The following is a 22842-nucleotide window of genomic DNA, read 5'->3' on the forward strand; positions in this document are numbered from 1 at the left end:
TCAGCAAAGTCAGCAGAGTTGATAAAAATTTTTGTTTGCTAGCCTTGTCTGTCATTAGACAAAGCAGATAACTCGATCCTTTTCTAACTCTGCACCGTTGCCAGGAACTTTTGTGTAGGCTAAGTAGAACTATAATGTACTATTGAAGGAACATAAATCTTTGTTTGGCTTCTAGGATTGACTGTACAGATGTAAAGAAAAATCTTCAGGTTTTGCGCCATATTAAATCTTGGATATCCATCAAAAAGTTTCAAAAGGCTACAAGTCATTTGTCGTAATAGAGTAGTTTATTTTCAATTAATCGAAGATAATCTTGGAGTTCAGTACGATAGGATGAGGAATCTCATTAAGTTTGAATATGTAACTTGAATACATAAAACAGGCGAACCTCTGTATAACGATGTCGATCATCCCGATCAATCCCTCGCTGCAGAGAGGTATTCGTTATTGAGAGGTTCTGTCAAGAAAACTGCCACGATCCTATGGATCTTATTATATAGTATCACGGCGGTAAATAAATGAGTATGGTACATAGAACATATCATCGCGAACGTAGGTAGGGTACCTATTAGGCCAATATTAATATGGAAATTCGAAAATTCATTCTGTTTGAAAAAAACATGTTTTTTGAATATTTGTAGAATGTAATAAGTAAGTAAACTCACTAATTTATTTTCAGAAAGCTTGATTTGTACTATTAGTAGAGTTCAATCAAAGTACATACTCTGTAGCAATATTTTTCAACTTTTTACACTACTATTAGATGGAACGCAAAATACGGTTATTTTGTCAATAACCTCACTATAAATAAGTTACTATAATAACTCAACTTTCCTATTTTTTAATGTTTTATATTTGAAAAAGTGAGTAGTTTTTGGTTGAATTTTGCATTTGAATAAAAAATCATGTTCGATAAACGACTAACATCTATTCAAACAGTCAGAAATGTCTGGTACACTATTTTTCAGTTTTAATCCTTGCCTGATAATTTTGAAAGCCTCTAGAACTTCTTGATCTGACGAATTCTTCTCCTCAGGTTCGTCACAGCCATCATCATCATAGTCAGTTCAAAGAATTGGAATGTGTGACAAAAGCAAGAATGGGAAAGTCCAGTCGTTCACCTGCCTGGTCTACAATAATTACAAGTTCTTGGAATTTCCAGTAACTTGCATTCAATTTCCGACATGTCTTTCACCCTCTATTGACTGTCAACCACCCTATCTTCTTCCTACCTGAATTGCCATTATTTTTAGTCTATTGACCTTTCTGCTGAAACTAAACAATTCCTTGGAAATAACCGTCTGCTTCCTATACACACTACACTTTGTATTTTGAAGTCAAGAAAAAACTTTGTTGTTGAGAGGTCCGAAACTCGTTAAATAGAGGTAAATAAGCAACCAAAATTAAAAAATGTCATGGGACCAGGTAAAAATTCGTTGTGTATAGGATTTCGTTAAGTGGAGTTCGTTATGGAGAGGTTCTACTGTAAATCATACGGCAAGCAATATTTGTTAAATCTGCTAAGAAAATTGAATCACATAGTAATTTGCCTCATAATTGTTATACTCTGTCTCATCAATTGAACCTGTTAATTTTTGTTGTAGGTCTATGGCAATGATATTACTACTGCCAATTTGCATTTGCAGAAAAAGGAAGTCATCGTTCCTTGTTCTGTTACCGAGATCTATGAGAGTGGAATCACTGTTGATGTTTGCATTCCGAATTTAAGAACCCATTCTATACCTAAGAAGGTAAGTTCTGTCTGTCATTGTTGGTTTCAATCAATTTTCAGATCTACGTTTTCTCACCTACATTTTTAGGATCACATATTAATTTCTGTAATCTTTTTTTTTCAGAATATCATTGGATATGATGAACATATTTTGAGTTCTCTATCTGTAAATCAATCACTTCTGGCAGTCCCGTCAGTTTATCAAGATGATCTCCTCTTGAAGCTGAACAAAAATAAATTCTATGATATCACTGAGGTATGTTCATTTTATTCCAAGTACATTATTATTTTTCAGACCTACTTTAATATCCAGTTAATGGCGGAAAGTTGTTCCTATTGAGGCTTAAAAAAGGAACCCGCTTATTCAAGTTTTCGGGTTTTGGAACCCGTTTTTTCAAGTAGTGGTGTCCAGAGGAAAAGCAGATTGTAATTTCTTTAGTACAGTTATACGAGTATTTTAGTATAATTGAACTGGTTAGTTCAGTCAAAATATATACATTGGTGCTTGAAAAATGCATTGTAGTTCTGTTTTTTAAAAAAATATTTTTATTTTATTTTTAATATTTTTTTATACATGAAAGAAGTCCAAGCCATTTGTTTCATGCTAAATTTCCTTGTGCGTAATACAGAGTTCCTCAAAAACCTCGAAATTTCTGTTCCTCTTTTCGTTATCTGCAATTTCCATCTAAAGCGTTGGACAGAAAATTTAATCTCATTTTGATCCAGCTAATGAAATTTCGGGCAAAATAAAATCAAAAACTCTACAACTCTTCACCTTCAATCAGTAGCCTAATGAGTTACAAATTCCAAAAACGAGTCAAATTTGTGAAAAATTATGTTTTTCTATGCGAATGTAGATGTTGAGCTGCGTTTACACCAGAGATGTCAACTGAGTTTTCAACAAATTGCGGTAGAAATCCTTGTTGTCAATTTTTTTTTGTTTCCCACTCAGTGTAGGAAACTCTGAGAAAATTGCCAACAAAATCTTCTCTCTCCACAAGACCATCCGACTACGCTCTCTAACTCAATAAAAAAATCAATCTGGGCGAAAAATTACAACTTTTGTTGTTTTACATTGAAGAACAGCAACTTGTATCTTACAAAAAATTTATCTACGTTTTGTAGAAAACTATTTTTGGACAAAATTTTGTTTACAACTTTTGTGTAAACGCAGCCTAATATGCCAAATCGGGCCGTTCTGACTCCGACTTTAGCGATTAGTCGAATTTAGTAATTGGCAGACAGACAGACAAAAATTTCTTTATTTCAAAAAAATTCACATAACAAAATAAAACATGCTGTTCTCATTTATTGTAATACAAAAAAAACTTAATAACCATTGTGTTGATTTAAATTTTTAATTTAAATATATAAATCTTGGTGTGGCTAAGGATTCAAGGAAAACGATGAGAAACATATATTTAAGGAAATGAGCACAATGAATAATATGAAAATGGTCTGCATGGGCTAGATGCCTGTGCGCAGACCAGAATTTTACTTAAATTAACTGGTTCTTGCAGTGTAATTTAACAGTCATTTTAACATTGCAATCACTTTTCATTATGCATTATATTTTGAGTTATATGTTTTATTGAAAATGCTAAAACAATAAAATATTTATGTGTTTTCAGGTTGGATTTGGAGTTGACTTGCTTCTGGACTATTTGAAATCATCAAAATTAATACAAAGTATTACTCTTGGTGAAAAAACTCAAGGTACTGTTTCAAAAATTAAAAAGAAGACGGTTTCAGTAAAGTTGCCATCCTTGAACTCTAAAGTAATAATCAGTAAAAAGCTTTGTGATGAAGATTTGAAAGAAGATGATTCCATTGATGTGACTCTTCTATGGCAATCACCAGTGACGAAAACTATCCATGCTCAACCAACAGGAGAACAACCAGAAGGTAAATAAATTATTCATTTTAATTACTCTTTCATCCATTTATTAATTATTTATTATTCAATCTTCAAATGTGGCTTTATTGGTCAAAGTCTGGAATGAATTATGAAAATAATATGTTGTATAACGGGTTAATGGATTTACTTGTAATTCAATTTTTTGAGAGGATAAAATTCCTTTTCTGGATCTAAATGAACCAAAAAGTTGGGGTATCTTGTCCTTTATTAATCGCAGGATGCTGCTCATTTCAAGTGTAGGAGGGGGAAATGGTTATGTTGTCAAATGAAGGCAAAAATTAATCGTTTCTTCAGTGACATAATTTGTGATAATAAACGTTTGCGAGTAGTGCCAGCGTACATATATCATTCATGTAACACATTGAGGACAACACAACTTGAAGAAAGGATACAAGGGCCGGTTTCCAAGCTCGGGATCTATAAGTTCTGGACTTACAGAGTCCAGGACTGAAATAAGCTCTCGGGTCTAAATCAACTTTCTGAGTCACGGGTTTATGTTCTAAACTCCGGGGTCTATAATAAGTTCTTGACTTATTTGAGTCTTATTTGGACTTTAACGCAGTAAACATGAGGGAAGTTCTCAATATTTTGCTGTTGTATTGTTGGCATTAAGCCTATAGCAAAACTGCTGATTGCAGCGGGATAATTAAAATGCTCTCCAAACTGTTTTGCAACAATATTATTTTGTGAAAATACGTTTCGATTTCTTTGTATTGTGTGGATCTATAAATTCAAAGCAAAACTTAACCTTTTGAAACATGAATAAAAAACGAACATTTCATTTTACGTTAATATGCTATTATTTATCATTGATCCTTGCCATTGATTTTGGAATAAACATTTTAGTATGCTACCTATTGAGTTGGAGAACGTATTTGTTTTGAAAACTGTATAATAATTTATTATTTTAATATTATTATCATTAATATGTTGAATAAGCCATTGATTAATAATATTCACATTGGGAGATGTGATTATAGCCATTCCAAGGCAATCCTTGTATTATTTTCCTTGAACATTTCTAGGTTATGTCACAGTCGTAAAATAAGGTTAGTTTTTTACGCAAAATATTATGAAGAACTTCATTCTAAAATAAACTTTCAAACTATAAATTATGAATTTAGATGGACTAATTCAAATAATTTAGGTATTCCATGACATTTATTTGGCTATTCATCTACTCCAAAACAATAACTGAAGTGTGTTTGCTCGGTTAAGTCTAGAACTTAAATCTAAACCCTACCCCTGTCAAGGGTTTAAAATCACGCTGTTTTAAGTTCTGGACTTGACGATTTTTGATAAATCCTTACTCGGAAAGAGGTGACAATCTAATTCAAGTCCTGGACTTATAAGCCCTTCACTCAGAAAGCGAAATTATAAACTCCAGGGTCTAACGTGATCTCTAAAGTCCAGGGTTTATTTGAGTCCTCAGCTACGTTAACGCTCTGACTCGGAAAGGCAATTTTCTGACTCCAGAGTTTAAAGCCGGTTAAAGTCTAGAACTTAGCTAAATCCCGAGCTCGGAAACCGACCCTTAATGAGCATTGAGAATTTTTTATTATTTTATTTATTTCGAAGAAATCAATACACTTTGGAAACAACAGGCATGATAACCAAAACTGTTCCCTGTGCAAAAATATTACAGAAAAGTATATCATACTAAACTACTAATGCCCGGTTTCTCAGTCGTTCCATAAACTATCTATCCATTCAATAACTTTATTGAATCGATAAACATGAGACATGAGAACTTATTGAATTCATAAACTATAGTGCCAAAATCCAGCCTATAAATATCTATGGAATGGATAAATGTGTCAAATTTCCGGAATGGATCAAATTTTCGGTTGCAATTGAAAAATTACAAAAATTAAGTGTTGGTCACCAGTATTTTAAAAATTGAACAGATTTGAAGTTGCACTATATTTATCATTTCTAGCCCTTATCTGGTATCAGCCATCTTGTTTTTTTGGAGACATCAGCCAATAGATGTCAGTACCGTAGGAAATAACCTTCAACTTAACCTCACAACAAGCAGCATAACATAAACAACCAAGATTTGGTTGGTTACCATGGTTAACATAACATCAAGGCCCGGTTTCAAAAAAGCCCGTTAAATTTTAACCGTGATTAATTTCACGAGAATCAATCAGAGAAGGCCTTTTTTAAGACGGCTTCTCTGATTGGTTCTCGTGGGATCAATCACAATATTGAAATTTAACCGGCTTTTGTGCAACCGGCACCAAGTTTGTTTACGTAAGTGTCCGATTGGGACACTACCTCCGTAAAAAAAGCCATAATGCATGACAGGTGGTTGATGGTAACGTCAGCACAGGTAGGGCTCCTACACTAATAAAAACACTAGCTGACAAGGATCAGCTGAAATCAACAAATGTTTATTGGTGTAGGAGCCCTACCTGTGCTGACGTCACCAGAATACACTATGGCTTTGTTTACGGAGGTAGTGGTTTGGATCATGCCATGTTGTCAGATTCATTGAGCAGATAAATCGTTCCATAGCTGTGGACTCTATAAATACATTTAAGAAACCAATAAAAATGTATTGAGAAAGTTATTGAATCAATAGCCATAGCGTTGTTTATTGAACGACTGAGAAACCAGGCATCAGACTGATAACAGAAGAATGAAGACTAATAGAAGAATGAAGACTAATGAAAATAATTATGTAGGCCTAAGTAGCCTACAACATAAAATAATTGCTTGGATATAGGCATAATTATTACTATAATTACTAAGTATTTCTATTATTTAATTATAATCGTTAGGGCTACTGAATATAAGTATTGAAAACTACAAAGCAAAGATAATGAAAGAAAGACCAATTTGACATAGCAATCAATAAAAACTATGAAGAGACAAGCCGAACATCTAAAATGTTACCGACCACAAAGGACCCGCCTTGGACATGACAGCGTTCTGTAGTCCAGCTGATAGAGAGATTTACATCCATTTTGACACTTGCAAATGACATGTGTGCTGAAACTAGTAGTGTTTAAATAGAAATGTATAAAGAGGGTACCAGTGATTTCTATAATGATTATTAAATAGTTTAATAAGCATCCACTGTTCACCTAAGTGGCTCTGGAACTTGTCAAAAAAATCTAAACAGTCTAATTAGAGATGTTGATCTATTTCAATGTTTCTATTTCAGAACCTCTGAACGGACCAAAGGTTGGGCAAACAGCCGCTGCAAAGGTAGTCTTGGTTGAAGACGACTTCGCTATTGGTCACATTCTAGAAGGGCCTTTCAAACATCGCATCGCTTTCTTCCCAGTCAAATATCATCTAAATGACTTGGAACAGCCAAAGTTGAAACTTTTCTCAACCGTCCACATAATTCCACTTTTGTGAGTATTTTATACTTTATACCTACTCTATATTTTTGGTAGACTTTGCTGTTACTTGCCCAATCTTGTTGCGCATCCACATCCACACTGCGGACTGCAACGGCTCGCCCATATATCATGAAATAAAGTTGGATTTATTTATAAAACTGACAAACATACAACAAACATAATATTACAATTGAACTTTATAATTATAGTATAATTGTGTACTTGAACAATTTGTAATCTTTATTACGAGTACTCTCATGCCGAGTATTTATTGAAAAATTTTACGCCGGTAGATACATGCATCTTTTGCGTTTTTGAAAGTCGTACCCGCCTGGTATTTATTTGATTTCACGCTCTAGTATACTGCTCATGTATTTCGCATCTTAGATCTAATTTATTCAAGTTCTATCTGATAAAAATAATGTCAACGCCTGCAGCATGAATATACAATGCAGAGTTAGAATGCCGTTCCTTTTGAAGAATGATCTGCAGGAATCCATTTTACCCAGATTAAAAATAGTTTGCAAGGCTCCTTTCTGAGATAAAAATACGTCATTGGCACCACTTGAATTGCCCCACAGCAGAGTGCCACCAAGTTTAAACTAGCGTTGGCATCTTTCAATATTAGTGTAATGTTTCGATAATATAATTTTGTAATGTTAGAGGCACTGCATTAGCTACTGCAAAGTTGAAGTTACGTACTCTAAAATTGAAACTTTATATTGACATGAGACAGATGCCTCAAAATATTGATCTAAGGACGTCTTGTCTATGAAATTCAATGTTAGGAGTAAACTATATTAGAGTGTCATTTATAAATGCTAATATCAATTCAAAGTGGAGTGAAGTCAACACAAATGTCGTTAAAAATGGAAAACTATTCCAAACAGATTGTAAAGAGAAACAAGCAGAACAGTAACATAACATTTTGAGAAGTATACATTATTGGTATTTGTGTGTTGGATTCATCCCATTATAAATAATTATTATTTCTAGAGTTCACAAATATTTTAATTGTTGTGTATCTTTTTGTTGCAAGACATGAAGATGGATATGCAATCGCCATCAAAGAATCAAAGTTGAAAGAGGACTCGCAAACGACTGGTAAACCACAGGAAGATATATTATCTGAGTTGTTGGATAATGTCAATACATATTTCAATAAACGGAGGGTCATTGTTCATATCAACGAGGTTCTCGAAAACTATAGTGAAACACCTGATGAAGAGGAAGAGGAAACGCCTAAAAAAGAGAAGAAGAAGAAGAAGAAAAAGAAGGCTGAAAAGTCCAGTGGTGGTTCACTTTTCGCTGAAAACGAAACTTGGGAACAAATACCAATGAGTGGAAAAGAAAGTGATGCTGAGTCTGAAAATTGCAAATCGCCCAAGAAAAAGAAGAAGAGAGAGAAAAATTTGAATAATACTTCAAATGGAACGTTTGAGGAATCAATTGTCAATGGAAAACAAGAATCTGCATCTGAAACTGAAAATAAATCACCCAAAAAGAATAAGAAGAAAGATTCAATTGGCTCATCTATTTCAAATTTCTCAGTTCAAGATTCCAAAACTGTAAAAACTGTTGAAGTTACCAGCAAAAGTAAAAAACAATTGTTATCAAATGAGGAAGTTTCAACCACTCCGAGCAAGGTAGATAAGAAAAAGAAATCATCTGTACTTGATGAGATTCCAAAAGAACAATCAGCCAAAAAATTAAAGCGTGCAAAGACTGAGTCTGGAAACGATGATTCATTGATTGGTGATGAATCTAAGCCAGAAAAAAGGAGGAGAAAATCTTCAATATCTCAACTCGATGAATTGGATTCTTCGGTCTCCGACACTAAAGCTGGGAAGAAAGAAAAGAAGAGGAAATCTTCCGAAGGAGATTTCAATTCAACTGACAGTCAAAACAACAGCTTGACAGAAGTTGAGAAGAAGCCTAAAAAGAAAAAGAAATCTGTGGAAAGCAACAGCACTGAGAATACCGCTGACTCCCACCAGGATGAAATCAAGACAAGACTATCAATGCTCGGTTATGAAGGGTTTTCGTGGTCCGTTGACGCTAAGGATTTCTCTATCACTCAAGGAGACAATGATAATGACTCCGAGGTAAGTCTTCCGTTCTTATTTATTTACTATAGTGTGATAAATACACTCGTATCTAGATTGAAACCTATTTGTAATAAATATATTGACGAATGATGGATTTATCAGGAAAATCTCACGTTGTCTTTATGTTCTCTTCACTGAGTACACCGTTTGATTACACCTTACAGCTCGACTGTAGTAAGATCCACGGTTATAATGGCAGTGGAGAAAGATAGGAGAACAGCGTTGCCGATTATCTGCCTTGTCATTGCCTTCTATAGAGTATAGCTGATGATGGTATATATGATGTAATATTAACTGTGCATTATTGTTTTAAATAACTCAAGTTATTATATTCTATTCTCAACTACACAAAAAAGTAAAAATATTCTAATCGTCAACAAATTTATTTTCAATGATTAAATCATACATTTTCATAATTGATATTGTTATTCAATTATATTTCCACATTGTTAAAAACAAGCTGGCAACGTTGCCGAGCTAGAAAAGGTTGGCGTTTTTGGCTTGGTCGAATGATAGACAAGCATAGCAACACCAATTTTAATCAAAAACTTAATCTTAAACAAAAATTATAAAGTGGACCTCACTATAGACATCTTTGATAACCCATAGAAACGTTTCAAGTACAGCATTGGAAAAGCTGTATTTACCGCCATTTCCGTTCAATAAGTTTTATTGGTACATTAGAAGCATTGAGAATAATTTCACTTGAATAATTATGGTTTTTACATAATCTCATGAAGTGATTCGTATTAAATTTAAACAATATTCTTCTACTTTGGTGTATGGCTTATGGCCAGGAGTTGAGCATATGGTGAGTTTTATATTGTTCCACTTATCTATACACTTTTACATGAATATCATTCACTCATAATCAATTACTACACTGTACTAAGACTACAATATTTGACAAATAATACAACCATTGTGTTATGGTTGTTTGGAAAAAGTGAATGTCATCAAATAGGCATTCAATCTGGCTATCTTATTATCATTACGTTTTCAGAAAGTTTTTCTAAAAATTAGTTTGATTTTTTTTTTTGCAGGATGAAGACGATGATTTGTTTGATGGTAGTGCGAAGAAGGGCAGAGCACAGATGACAGTGAGCGAGAAGCGAGCGGCGGCCAAGGAGGCGGAACAGCGGCTGAGGCGCGCCGAGCAGCTGCTTCTCGAGGCAGAGGCCAACCCGCAGTCCGTCGACCACTTCGAGCGACTCGTTCTCGCTCATCCCAACAGTTCTATGCTATGGATCAAGTACATGGCCTTGCATCTACAGGTATCTCAAGTAGCTCCAATATTTCAACATTCCCAACCTTATATACACTCATACTGTAGATTCACTCCTGTTGTAAGTTTATATCCAGTCCTTTATTCATAATTTTTTATCCACTCTATTTCAAGAGGATACCCTAACCTATTCACTATTCACGCAATCACAAATACAGTGTAACTTGGTTATTGTGGCTTCGGCCATAACGTCAACACGGATATAACTTCATTTATTTATAGGTCCTGCCAAACTATAAGTAATTGTGTAAACCTCGGATTTCTCGTCAGTAATTATAAAAACTCTTATATAACGCGAAGAAAATTGGGCGAAGAACTGGGAAGGCAACGTAGCCAGACGGATACTTGGATTTTTAGATGATAAAGTTATAGGCTAGTTTACAGGTAAAGTATGCATATCCCAAATGACTCTTCAAAGGTTGTGAGCTGTGGAATTATTTCCTTTTTAATATTGAATTAAACTCGAGTATGATCTTGTTCTAGTTTAGCCTATTTTGCTGTATTCATAATTTCTTATTTGTGTGCGGAGAAATTGAATAAATTCATGCAATGAAAGTTAAATTATACTTTGTTGACTGATTTACAGGCATTTATTAATATAAGTGAAAAAATCTTATTCAACTTGTAAAGACATGAAGGTAGCATGACAATAGTGGTTCAATTGAATGATTTGGAAACTTTTATTGAGTGCTCATTTCTCCTTTCACCTTTCATGAAAATCATCAGTCTATGAACTTCAAATTACTGTTCTCTTTGAACTTATTACAATTTTTTTTTTTTTTATTCATCCTTCTCCATAAATCTGTTGTATAACAGAGACCTTGATTGAGACCTTGTGTAACAAAAACGTCTTTTTCGGTGATTTTAGATTAGAGAAATCATAAATTTCCTTAAGTTCCCATAAATTACAGGGAATTTATGATTTTTGGGAATATTTCCCTTAAATTCCCTGGGAATATTTCCTCGATCTTAAATTCCCGGGAATTTTACATCACCATACACACATACAAGTTTGATACAGAGATTAACAAAAAGAATACATGCAAACAACAGCAATACACATTAAAACAAAATAAAAAGAAAGTGGTGCAAAAAAAAGGTGGAAGATTGAAGGGTTTTTTCAACTATGGATATCCTTGAACTAGGAAAACCTTCAATCCTTGAGAAGTTGAAAAAGGTATCAGGAAAAGAAAATAGACGGTAGATATGAGAGGATGGGATGAGGGAAGAATAATAAGGGAAAGGATCTAAAAATAAACAGATAGGACCAGGTGATAAAAAAGATTTGAAGGACTAGATGAATTACAAAGGATTGCAGAATAAGCAAACACACAAGTCAGAAGAGTACACTATATGAAAACATCTCATAGATAGAAGAAGTAATTGCATTTGATCCAGGTGTTAATATCCTGTTTTAGTTTTTTTAGTTATTTTCGCACATTCAATATACTGTTCGGGGATTGTATTAATCATTTTACTGCTTATGTATATAAGTTGTCTTCTGATGGTTTCTATGTTTGTATTGTAAATTAAATATTTATTTGTTGTAGGTCTTAGGTTGTATAGGCTATTGGCAGCGTTATTTGTAGAAGGGAAATCAGTTTTATGCTTAATAATAAATTTTACTACACTCAGAATATATCATTGTCTAATTGTGAGAACATCGAATTCTTGAAAAGTCAAACTGGTTGGGAAAACTTTAGGTTTATTTATAATAGTTTTAATGATCAATTTTTGACATAAGAAAAGTGCTTTTTCCTACAGCTACCTTGGAAAGTTGCTGTTCCTGTACTGATTACAATACCCAAAGATTCACTTTTCCGCTCTAGTGTGGGAAAATTTTTTTCTGCACTCCAGATTTGCAACATAGCAACACAAAATAGTTGGTGGGTTATATGGAGGATTAGTGCACGAAAACAAAAATTAAGTTGGTAACAATGACTGTGGTTAGATTTAGAATGGCTACCCTACATTTATGATAAAATCCCAATCTAGAAATCCAAAACAAGAATAATGTTCATCTAAATCATAATTAAATAATCATCATTTACAAGTTCTCATCATTTAATAATAAATAATAGTTATTTTCTATTGATAATTATTATTTCAACTGCAAGAAATAATGAGAAAAGTAGCAAATATACATTATAAAATTCGAATTTTGAGGTTAAATGATTACCGTTCGATATTCATATAAATAAAAATAATAAAAAACATAACAGTACTACAATAAATATTCTCTGTTGTCTATGTTATTTTTATAAATATTTTTCGCCACACTGCACAGAAAGCAGCTGTTTTCCAGTCCCTACGTAGATCTGAAAGACCTTGTTTGCAGATGACTCTCATCTGATGTCGGAAAAGGCTTTCTTTCCGGCCTAGACCGGAAAACGTACTCTATCTAGCCACTAAAATGGAAGTCAGTAGTTAATAAGTCATCCACTAGATCGGGCGAGTGTCCACTTTCTTCATCAGCTGAAGCCGCCATGATTTCAGTTCGAATCTCTAATCAAACTAATTCAGCATTCGCTTCGCAACCATTTTTATTCAATTATTTATTGTTGATTAGTGCATTCCGAATTTTCAAAAATGCTTGAAGATGACGACGCCCGTGATATTCCAAGTGAAATTTTAAAAGAATCTGAAATCCTGACTGCAAATCTTCTACCTCTAAAATCAAGAGATAGGTACGATAACTTAACAAGTATTCTTTATTTTGTATTCTTTATTTATTTTGTCAGCAATACCTGTAGTGTGGCGAAAATTATCATTCACACCACGGGCAAAAATGTTTTTCCGGCTCTCAATCTTTTCTAGTCCTCGGCCTACGGCCTTGGACTTGAAAACCGATTTCGAGCCGGAAAAATCTCATTTTCTGCTCTAGGTGCGAAATATACTATTTCAGTTTACTTTGAGCATTTTTCTCGGTAATTTGAGCAAAAGTCTAAATTTCTGAATCCTGATGAATAAAAATGAGAACTTTGGCTGAGAATTTTCAACTTCAATTGGATTATTAATTTTTAAATGAATTAAGGTTGTTATTAATAACAGCATCGCACACACAAACATTTGATGGATTTCAGCCATCATTTTACCCATAATCATTTAATCACCACTTCTCATATTCAATGGTAACTGTAGGAAAAGTTTAATGTGAAATACGTGAGCAAAGTTCCTCTGCTGTACTCAAGAAGCCATTCCGCCCTCGCCTACGGCTCGGGCGTAAACGTTTCTTTCGGTGCAGCAAACTGTCACTTTGCGCACTAGTTGCACAAATAACTATTTTGGTTTTATCAACATCCAAGCTCAATGTATTTCTGTTCAGCCACTTTTGGCTGTATTGTTCTTCAGCTCTTTTATAGATGCTTAAACTTCATGAGAATTTGTAGGTTGCAAGAAAAATGAATTCAGTAAAGGAGTTTCAATGATGTCATCATTAACATCAAGGTTAGGAGAGTTTGTCAGCTCATTGTTAAAATTTTGTGCCTGTCTTTTTCCCCCTACCTTGGTGAAAAATCATTCAACTTCGTGGCATCAACACCAATTTCAGTACTGTCTGTTTTCCTCTCTTCAATGGCATCATTAATACACATTCAAAGTTTTGACTTATTGCTCTTACATTGTTCTATTTTAGTTTTATAATAACTTTCCTTTGCACCACTGATGAGCCTACTATTAATTCATGGTATTACGATATGTTTTGTAAGCATTAATCGAATCCATATCTGTATGACCTTTCCTTATTCTATTATGCATTCTATCCCTTACGATGACTGCTCTTATTATTCCCTCCGAAATCCAAGGCTTTAAGGGACGATTTCGGTGAGGAATGCACTTCTTAGTTTTACTTGAATTAGTCAAGCAAGTTACACGATCCACAAACTTTTCAACGAGTAAATCTACAGGGTGATTCTTAATTATGATAAAATAATTTAATACGTGATAGTAGAGATAAAAATAAGAAAAAAATTCTTATAAACATATATCCATAAACGCTTCATTAGCGAGCTATACAGGGTGAAAGATTTCGCCCGGAATTCAGCTCCTCTGGTGAAATACACCGATGCTGAATTGTTTGGGGACTATTTTTTGAAAAACTTATGCTGAATTCATATGGAAAAATATCTGAAAAATTGAATAAAACTAGTCTGGATGGAAGCTGTAGTGTGAGCAGTTTTTAAAATAAAAATTGTAGAGAATTTAATTCTGAAAAGATTTATGTAAGCTGTGTAAACCAAATTTGAATAAAAGTTGAATAAAATGTATTCGTATGTAGTACATTACACCACAAAAATTTGCTGTTTTATGAGGAGAGAACTAATAACTCATAAGTTGTAGCTGATTGCAAATAAAATATTCGGTTTTTTATGAAAAGTTTTTTATATGAAAGTAGCATATCTAAATGACATTAAACTTTCACCAAAAGACTAATAGATTATGCCATTAAGCCTGGGAGGAAGCTCGAACAGAAGTAGATGATCTCCTATGATTCCTGCTCAAATGTTTACTGAAAACTGATGTTGTGGAAGATTAGGATTGATGGCATGAGGATTCTCAGCTGCCCAAATATGTTGGTTGTGGACGTTAACGATAGCTGTTCTTGTAAAGTGTGCCTCGTCGGTAAATAAAATGGTTGTTAAAAAGTTTGGGGGGTAAACAAGTTTTACTAAAAACCATCGGCAAATGCCAGCACGGAGAATACAGTCTCGTGGCAATAGAGTATGAACTTTCTGGAGGTGGTAAGGATGTAATTGTTGCTCTTCTAGTATCCTCCAAATAATAGATTGATTGACATTAAACTGCACTGACAATTCTCTTGTGCTCTTCTCTGGATGTTCATAAATTTCATTAAGAACTTGTTCTTCTTATTCAACAGTCATAGTAGGTCGGGGTCTGCCTGCATAAATGTGCTCTTTAGATATCAAAGAATCTGTTTCAGACATACATTGATGAATAGTGGCAAAAAACCTTGAACTTGGACATACTCGGTTAGGAAAGTTCTCTTGATACAAACGTCTTGCTTCAGTACTATTAAAGTAGTGTCCCATTCCATACATTAAATGCATGTCAGCTAATTTGGAGTATGAATAATGTCTGAAATTACCTGCCATTTTTTTAAAAAGTTAACACTCAACACAAAAGCAAAGTGAAATGGTTGCAAATAACTGGTTAATAGATTAAACAAAAAACACAGCGCGGTTACAGTTGTAGGTCTAACTTACAGTTTGTTTTTTTGTTCAACAGTGGGCTAAAATATTTCTGAAAATTTTTTTTAGCTGATAATTCCTTTTAAATATTTTATTTAAATCGAAGTAAATCAGCTGTTATTAAAATCCATGTTTTATTTGCAATCAGCTACAACCTATGAGTTATTAGTTCTCTCCTCATAAAACAGCAAATTTTTGTGGTGTAATGTACTACATAAGAATACATTCTATTCAAGTTTTATTTAAATTCAGTTTACACCGCTTACATAATTTTTTCAGAATTAAATTCTCTACAATTTTTATTGTGAAAAATTATCTGTTTACTGGTCATTAAAGAAAGTTATTGGGCATCAAACGTAGAAGTCTGTGTTTTTCTGCTTAGATTATTTGCATTTTTCAACTTGTTTCTTAAAAACTGCTCACACTACAGCTTCCAGACTAGTTTTATTCAATTTTTCAGATATTTTTCTATATGAATCCAGCATAAGTTTTTCAAAAAATAGTCCCCAAACAATTCAGCATCGGTGTATTTCACCAGAGGAACTGAATTCCGGGCGAAATCTTTCACCCTGTATAGCTCGCTAATGAAGCGTTTATGGATATATGTTATATGAACTTTTTTTCTTATTTCTACCTCTACTATCACGTATTAAATTATTTTACCATAATTATGAATCACCCTGTATATTATCATCAGTTTCAAAAAGAGCATTCCAGTTTTCACTTCCCAACTTATCAACAAGTAATCTGTAATTATATGAAATTCTTATATTATCGTTATTCTTATCTAAAGAATTTGTAGGATACGGTGTTCATTTCCCAAGTGTATTAGTACCGAAAAATGTTCAGTTATTGTTAAATGTGCGTTTTCCATAAAAAACTATTTCTAATTTCTCCTCGGTTTAAAATTAAGATTTTGATACCTCTTTTATAATGTCACTCTGATATAGCGTCATTAAATGTTTGGTCCCTAGAATGACGTTATAACCAAGTTCCACTGCAGATTATTCATGTTCATTCATCTTTGTATAGAGTACTATCTCTAATAATTTCTGGAAGATAATTTTTCTTGTGCTGTTTGAGTGAAAGTTTAATGTTTCGTTTATTGTGATTTGGTTTTGTGCTTTATTTGTACAGTACGTTCATTCAGTCGCGCTCATCCAAATAGATATATCTGTAAAATGTAAGGTTTTTATATTCGTTGTGTGGCTACCGCAAGATAGCATCACGTTTTTCCTGCGTTTTCTAGGCCTTCTCAAGAACCAATTAACAGATCATATTCAGATTTGGTATAGAAGTTCAGCAAGGATCCAGTAATTTTTCCTCAGTGCAATACAGAATTACGCCAAAGATTTCGCAAACAAATTCATACTTTAGAGAGTTGGATATGGATGTTTGTTTAGTTCTCCATATGATTCCTGTTTCAAATTTCAAAGAACTATTAGACTGAAATACAATAATTCTTCTAATATCCTAACCAAGTTTTTAATTGAGAAATAACTGAATATTTTTTAATTCGGATAGAAATAATGATATTTGCAAGCGAGCCTATCTGATCCTATATCTGGATGATCCAGCCGGGGATCTAGGGGGGCGGAGTCCCCTGGCTAGACGGATAAGGCATGCGAAGTGAACCTGCCGGCTAGTCAATTATAATCACTACTTTTCTCACTTGTAATTTTGCGACTAAACTTTCTTGAGACTTTTTTGAGACTAATTTAGTCTCCCTGAGTATTCTCCAAATATTGTTTTGATGACATAAAAAATGAAAATAAATATAAACTCTACCTCCTTGACATTAACATAAGTTTTGCTAATTTTACTTGAATGTTTTGTGATTCTTGTAGCTCCGTTTTCGAATAAATTTGAAAATGAATATCTACTATCTATGGCGGCGGAACCATCATTAACTGGAATGTTTGGTGTGCACCGAGACCAAAAGACCAATTTGGATGGTCTTTATCAACTTGAGGAGTAATCTACCAGCTTACTCTTCTCATAAGAGAGAAGAGATTCTTTACAGTTGTCCTGTAAACTCTAAAGTATGACTCTTCACTCTTCATCCACATCTCTCTTCAATATTATAATTATTTTAATAATCGATTTGCGACATTGTTGAATAGTTAAATCAGTTCATGTTCTGTCAAATTTATTGAATAGTCAACTATATTGTTGATTAAAACCAGCATAATATATTGTAATACAGTATACAGGCATAGAGCAATCTATTTGTATTTGATTTGAATTCGTTACAAGTTATGAGCATTGTAAATTTTCTCATAAGATGAACACTATGAACACTTCATATGAACACTATGTAGTTACACGAGTTTAATAATAATAATTATTATTATTTTTTCTCTGTATTTCAGGAGACAGAAATAGATAAAGCGAGAGCAGTAGCTAAAAGAGCACTGCAAGTCATGAATTCACGCGAAGAAGAGGATAGACTGAATGTTTGGACTGCGCTTCTCAACCTTGAAAACCTTTATGGATCTGAGGTAAGTACAAAATTAGCTTTTAATTTATTGGAAACAATAATTAGGCCCCAAAAAGCGGTCTAAATTTTATTATAGAAGCATGGATACATATGGGACCTTCATAATACAGGTTGATTATAAAAGGACTTTACAACTTTGAATTACTTACAGAATTGAGACAGGTGTCATTTTGTTACAAAACACTTCAAGTTTAAGGTGTGGGTGTTATTTTGGTTCGATGTGACAGCCGTTGGTAATGCGACATACATCCATCCCACCGATAATCGATTTCTTGCCACACTCGTACCAGCATATCAGGCGTAACTTGTGCAACCGCAGCAATCCGAATGTGATTCGATTTCGGAGGTTATTAAGATTGTCTGTTAGAGGCGGAATATAAGTCTCATTCTTAATGAAACCCCACAGGAAGAAATCCATCGGTGTTAAATCCGGTGAGCGAGCTGGCCATGCAATTGGCCCTGCACGGCCAATCCAGCGAAGTTGAAAGAGAATGTCTAGAAAATCCCAAACTTCTCCAAGGAAATGAGCTGGTGCACCGTCATGCTGAACAAGTGTCTTTTACTTTCAGCATGTCGGTGCACCAGCTCATTTCTACAGAGGATTTTCTAGACAATTGTTTTTAGTTTTGCTGAATTTACCTTTCAGGGCCAATTGCACACCGGATTTAACACGGATGGATTTCTTCCTGTGGGGTTTCATTTAGGATAAGGATTATGTTCCGCCTCTACCAGACAAACTTAATAACCTCCGAAATCGGATCACATTCGGATTGCTGCGGTTGCACAAGTTACGCCTAATATGCTGGTACGAGTGTGGCAAGAAATCGATTATCGGTGGGATGTATGTCGCATTACCAACGGCTGTCACATAGAACCAAAATAACACCTTGAACTGGAAGTGTTTTGTAACAAAATAAAACCTTTCTCAATTCTGTAAGTAATTTCATAAATATTTATGTGCTTTCAAAGTTGTAAAGTACTTTTATAATCACCCTGTGTATATAAATATCACTTGTAATAGCCTTATAGTATATTGAATGTAGAATACTTCTTACTTGATTTGATGGTATTAATCAATTTTTCTGAAATAAGTTGATAAATTACATTTAATACTATAATTATGTTTGGCATCTGTAGGAGATGCCGATAAATAAACTTGCTCGTAGCTCAATCTTTGGTATTTTTTCCAACATTAGATATTGAATATGTATGCTTTCTCATAGAAACCTAAACTAGTTGAAGTTGGCAGCCCGCCAGTCGCTGGGCAAGCTATGCTGCCTGGAGGGACACGAGAAGGGCTCACCCTATAGCATGCCTACCCTACAGTTTGTAATTATAGCTCAATAAATAGATGTAATTTCCATGATAAAGAACTTAATTCCTGAACACATTCAAAAAGCTCAACTTGGGAAACTTTCATAATACACAGCAAAAACATCATAAATCTACCAGTTGTTGGTTATTAATAAAAGGATAGCTGTTTGTATTATCGTTTCAAATTTACACAATAAAAAACTATTACGTATCCTTACGTATTTGCTTTGACTTGAAAATGGCTGTTGAAGAGTTGAAACTAGTAATGTTGCATTGAAATGAAGGGCACATGATAGTTTTTCTATTGTGTGTTTTAATAATCAGTAGCCCTTTAAAGTAGAGTGGATATCGCATGAAAGGATGATACAGGGGTGGCTGTAGCCGATTAAGTTGTTTGCTCCCTTCATAATTCAAAAATACTTTTTAACGTCAGTGGACCTGAAACTATTCAGGAGTTACCTAAAAAACTCCTGAAAACACCAAACCTGAGCCAACCAGGTTATTTGATATTTCATATTATTTTTTAAGATGAAGAAGCTAGCGGTATTATTTGATGATCATGGGACTCAAGTCTTGAGTAGGCCTTTCTTGAGAGTGTGAAATTTGAATGTCTAATCTATTCTATAACAATCTAATAGCAATATCAAATAAATTGCAATAATAAATATCAATGTTAGTATACATTTTATAACAATTGCCTTTTAAATTTGAATCAGTATATTTTACTTTTCAGTAATCAGTACAGCTTTTGTATTTTAGCCATTAACTTATCAATCCGTTACCAAATATTTCAACGGTTATTACTTTAATTTACTTTCTAGAATTTCAAGTCAGAAAAAGTTGCACATAAATCTCAAGGCGAAAGAGCATTTTATCTTTATTAAAAATATTTTTTCCATGAGAAATGAATTTTAATTCGCATTTTTGCAGGAAAGCCTGAAATCAGCACTGGATGAAGCCGTTAGAACAAACGACGACTATCAAGTGTACTCGAAAATGCTCGAAATCTACGCGGATTCGAAAAATACAAAAAGCGTGGAACAGTTGGTGGCCATGATGTCGAAGAAGTTCAAATCGAAACTGGATTGTTGGCTGGTGTGTTGTCGCAATCTGATGAGGGTCGGCTCCCACGACAAGGCACGCAGCTTCTTCCAAAGAGGACTAGAAGCGCTGGCAAAGAAGGACCATGTACAGTTTATCACGCGGTTTGCGCTGCTAGAAAACGCGCTAGGATCGTTCGATCACGCTCAAACTGTCATGGATCACGTACTCATGACTTATCCTGGTCGCATTCCGGCTTGGACCACCTATGTCGACATGCTGACCAAATCCGGCCACATTGACTTGGCCAGGCAGGTTCTTCAGAGGTCTGTCAACCAGAAACTACCCGTCAAGAAAATGAAAACTCTGTACAAAAAGTGGTTGGACTTTGAAGAGCATCATGGTACTCAGACTAATATCAAAAACGTAAAGAATTTGGCTGAGCAGTATGTGAATAGTTTGAGTCTTAAAATTGATGATATACAATGATAATTATATTATCCAAATCATAACTATATAATATATATGTAGATCAGATGATAACTTTGGGTGTAAAAGTACAATGATATTTCAATCTTATATTAGAAAAAAGTACTATACCTACATTGATATTTACATTCATGTGTGAAAATGTCACAGCTCATAGCTGTATGTTTCTCTTTGAACATATCACACTGCTATAAGTCTAGCTTGAAATATATATTATTTTAAAACTTCAACGATATTATCCTTTTCTGTTAATATAACGTCTATCATTTTATGGAAACATGTTGGACATTGTACAATTGTTTAAAACCTACCTGAAGTAGGCTTTAGTACATGTTTATTCTGTTTGTTTTATTGTTGACCACCTATTTCATTTATTTTACATATAAAATCGACCGAATTTCTAACAATATAATAGTATTGATTTCTTCTACCCTTTTACCGTACATTAAGCATTCAACAAGTTTTTAAAGAATTTAGAAGTTATAAAAATGATTATGAGCTTATAGAACATTAAATTCTCTTCAATTTGATGTATAATTTCACTCTTTTACGCGTTTTCCTACAATACGGAATGCTGCAAAAGTCAAATTCTCCATTTTTTTTTTTAGATATTGAGTTATTCATATAGCTGTGTTCGTAATTTAAAGGGGAATCAGACTGTCTGGTTGTTTTGTAGCAAAAGTAACATTTACAGACCTAAAAATGGTATTAAAAATCACGATTTTGATCAAAAGTCACATTTACCAGTAGATGTTTTGCAGCAAAATTATTCACACTTTCAGTTGAGCCAATCACAGGGCATCTGGAGGTTGCAAAGCATCATGGATGTGCTCAGTTCACTGCTCTATTTTTCGTCTGCAGGTCTGCACTTTTGTTGGTTAGATTCATCAACATTGTTTTGATCGTCCACTTTAATTTTTTATATTATTATTTTGAATTAGTTCAATATCTTAGTAGTGAGGAACTCAATGGAACAAGTCAAGATTTCTACTGGACTGACTAGAAAGAAGAAAATATCTCTTGATAACTGGAAGCGAAATGCTGCAAAAAATCAAGGTAAAAATTTGTAAGCTTAAGCCTTTAAGTGTTTTAGCATAGCATCAGTATACATCATGCCAGTATCCCATCTATTTTGGTACAAAACTTACATTCTCCATGTAAGTTTGCTTCAAAATTCACATTCAACCAAATTTTGCTGCAAAACTCACTCTTTGTGTATTTTGATGTTAAATTCCTATTTTATTTAATTCAACAACTTATTGAAGCTGTGTGCAAGTAATTGCACCATGTTCAGTATTCATTCAACAAATCAATGTTTGAGATTATTCAATCAGCTTTGCTTGAAAAAAAAACTTGCAACAATATCCTTTTTTATCATTACCAAACAGTTTTTTGTGGTTTCCCAAAAATTTAGAAAAGTGGAGAGTGTGACTTTTGCATCTATACACTGTTTAAGCAGCTTTATTGTTGAGTGTGAAATCTCCTTTTTTTCAACAATGGTTTTCTTCTTGGTTACTTTAATAACTTTGTGAATTACATCATGTATATCTGATTGAATGATCTCAAACATTGATTTGTTGAATGAATACTGAACATGGGGCAGTAATTATAATCATGCTTGAATGCCTTAAGAAGCAATCTGAGAATTTATGTGCAAAAAAAGGCTTCTCTGATTGGTTCTCGTGGTTAAAATGCAACCTTTGTGCAACCGGTCCTTACAATTACTGCACTCCACATTATGCTGCAATTAAAGAGGGGACAAAAATAATTACTGATGTAGTGTGAATTTATTTTTTCTATTTGTATCGATCACTCTTCCTCTTTTGCTTAAGGCATGAGGGTGCGGTTCAAAATTTCTATATTTTTTCATTTGTTGCTTATAGGCCTACACT

The 22842-nt window shown here is 33.8% G+C and overlaps 1 protein-coding gene across 2 annotated transcripts in view; it reads left to right on the plus strand.

Moving 5' to 3' along the window:
- LOC111049131 (protein RRP5 homolog) overlaps positions 1-21364 on the plus strand; it is a 68795-nt gene extending 47431 nt beyond the window's left edge. For both annotated transcript variants that reach the window (XM_039420501.1, XM_039420511.1), the window contains 8 exons: positions 1605-1751; positions 1857-1988; positions 3364-3637; positions 6823-7018; positions 8046-9111; positions 10158-10388; positions 17979-18107; positions 20351-21364. In XM_039420501.1, the coding sequence (XP_039276435.1) occupies positions 1605-1751; positions 1857-1988; positions 3364-3637; positions 6823-7018; positions 8046-9111; positions 10158-10388; positions 17979-18107; positions 20351-20950 (2775 nt within the window). In that variant the 3' untranslated portion in view covers positions 20951-21364. The remainder of the gene's footprint in view (positions 1-1604; positions 1752-1856; positions 1989-3363; positions 3638-6822; positions 7019-8045; positions 9112-10157; positions 10389-17978; positions 18108-20350) is intronic.
- The last annotated feature ends 1478 nt before the right edge of the window (positions 21365-22842 follow it).

The sequence above is a fragment of the Nilaparvata lugens genome, chromosome 1 (genome assembly GCF_014356525.2).
Source record: "Nilaparvata lugens isolate BPH chromosome 1, ASM1435652v1, whole genome shotgun sequence".
In the NCBI taxonomy this organism is placed as follows: domain Eukaryota; kingdom Metazoa; phylum Arthropoda; class Insecta; order Hemiptera; family Delphacidae; genus Nilaparvata; species Nilaparvata lugens.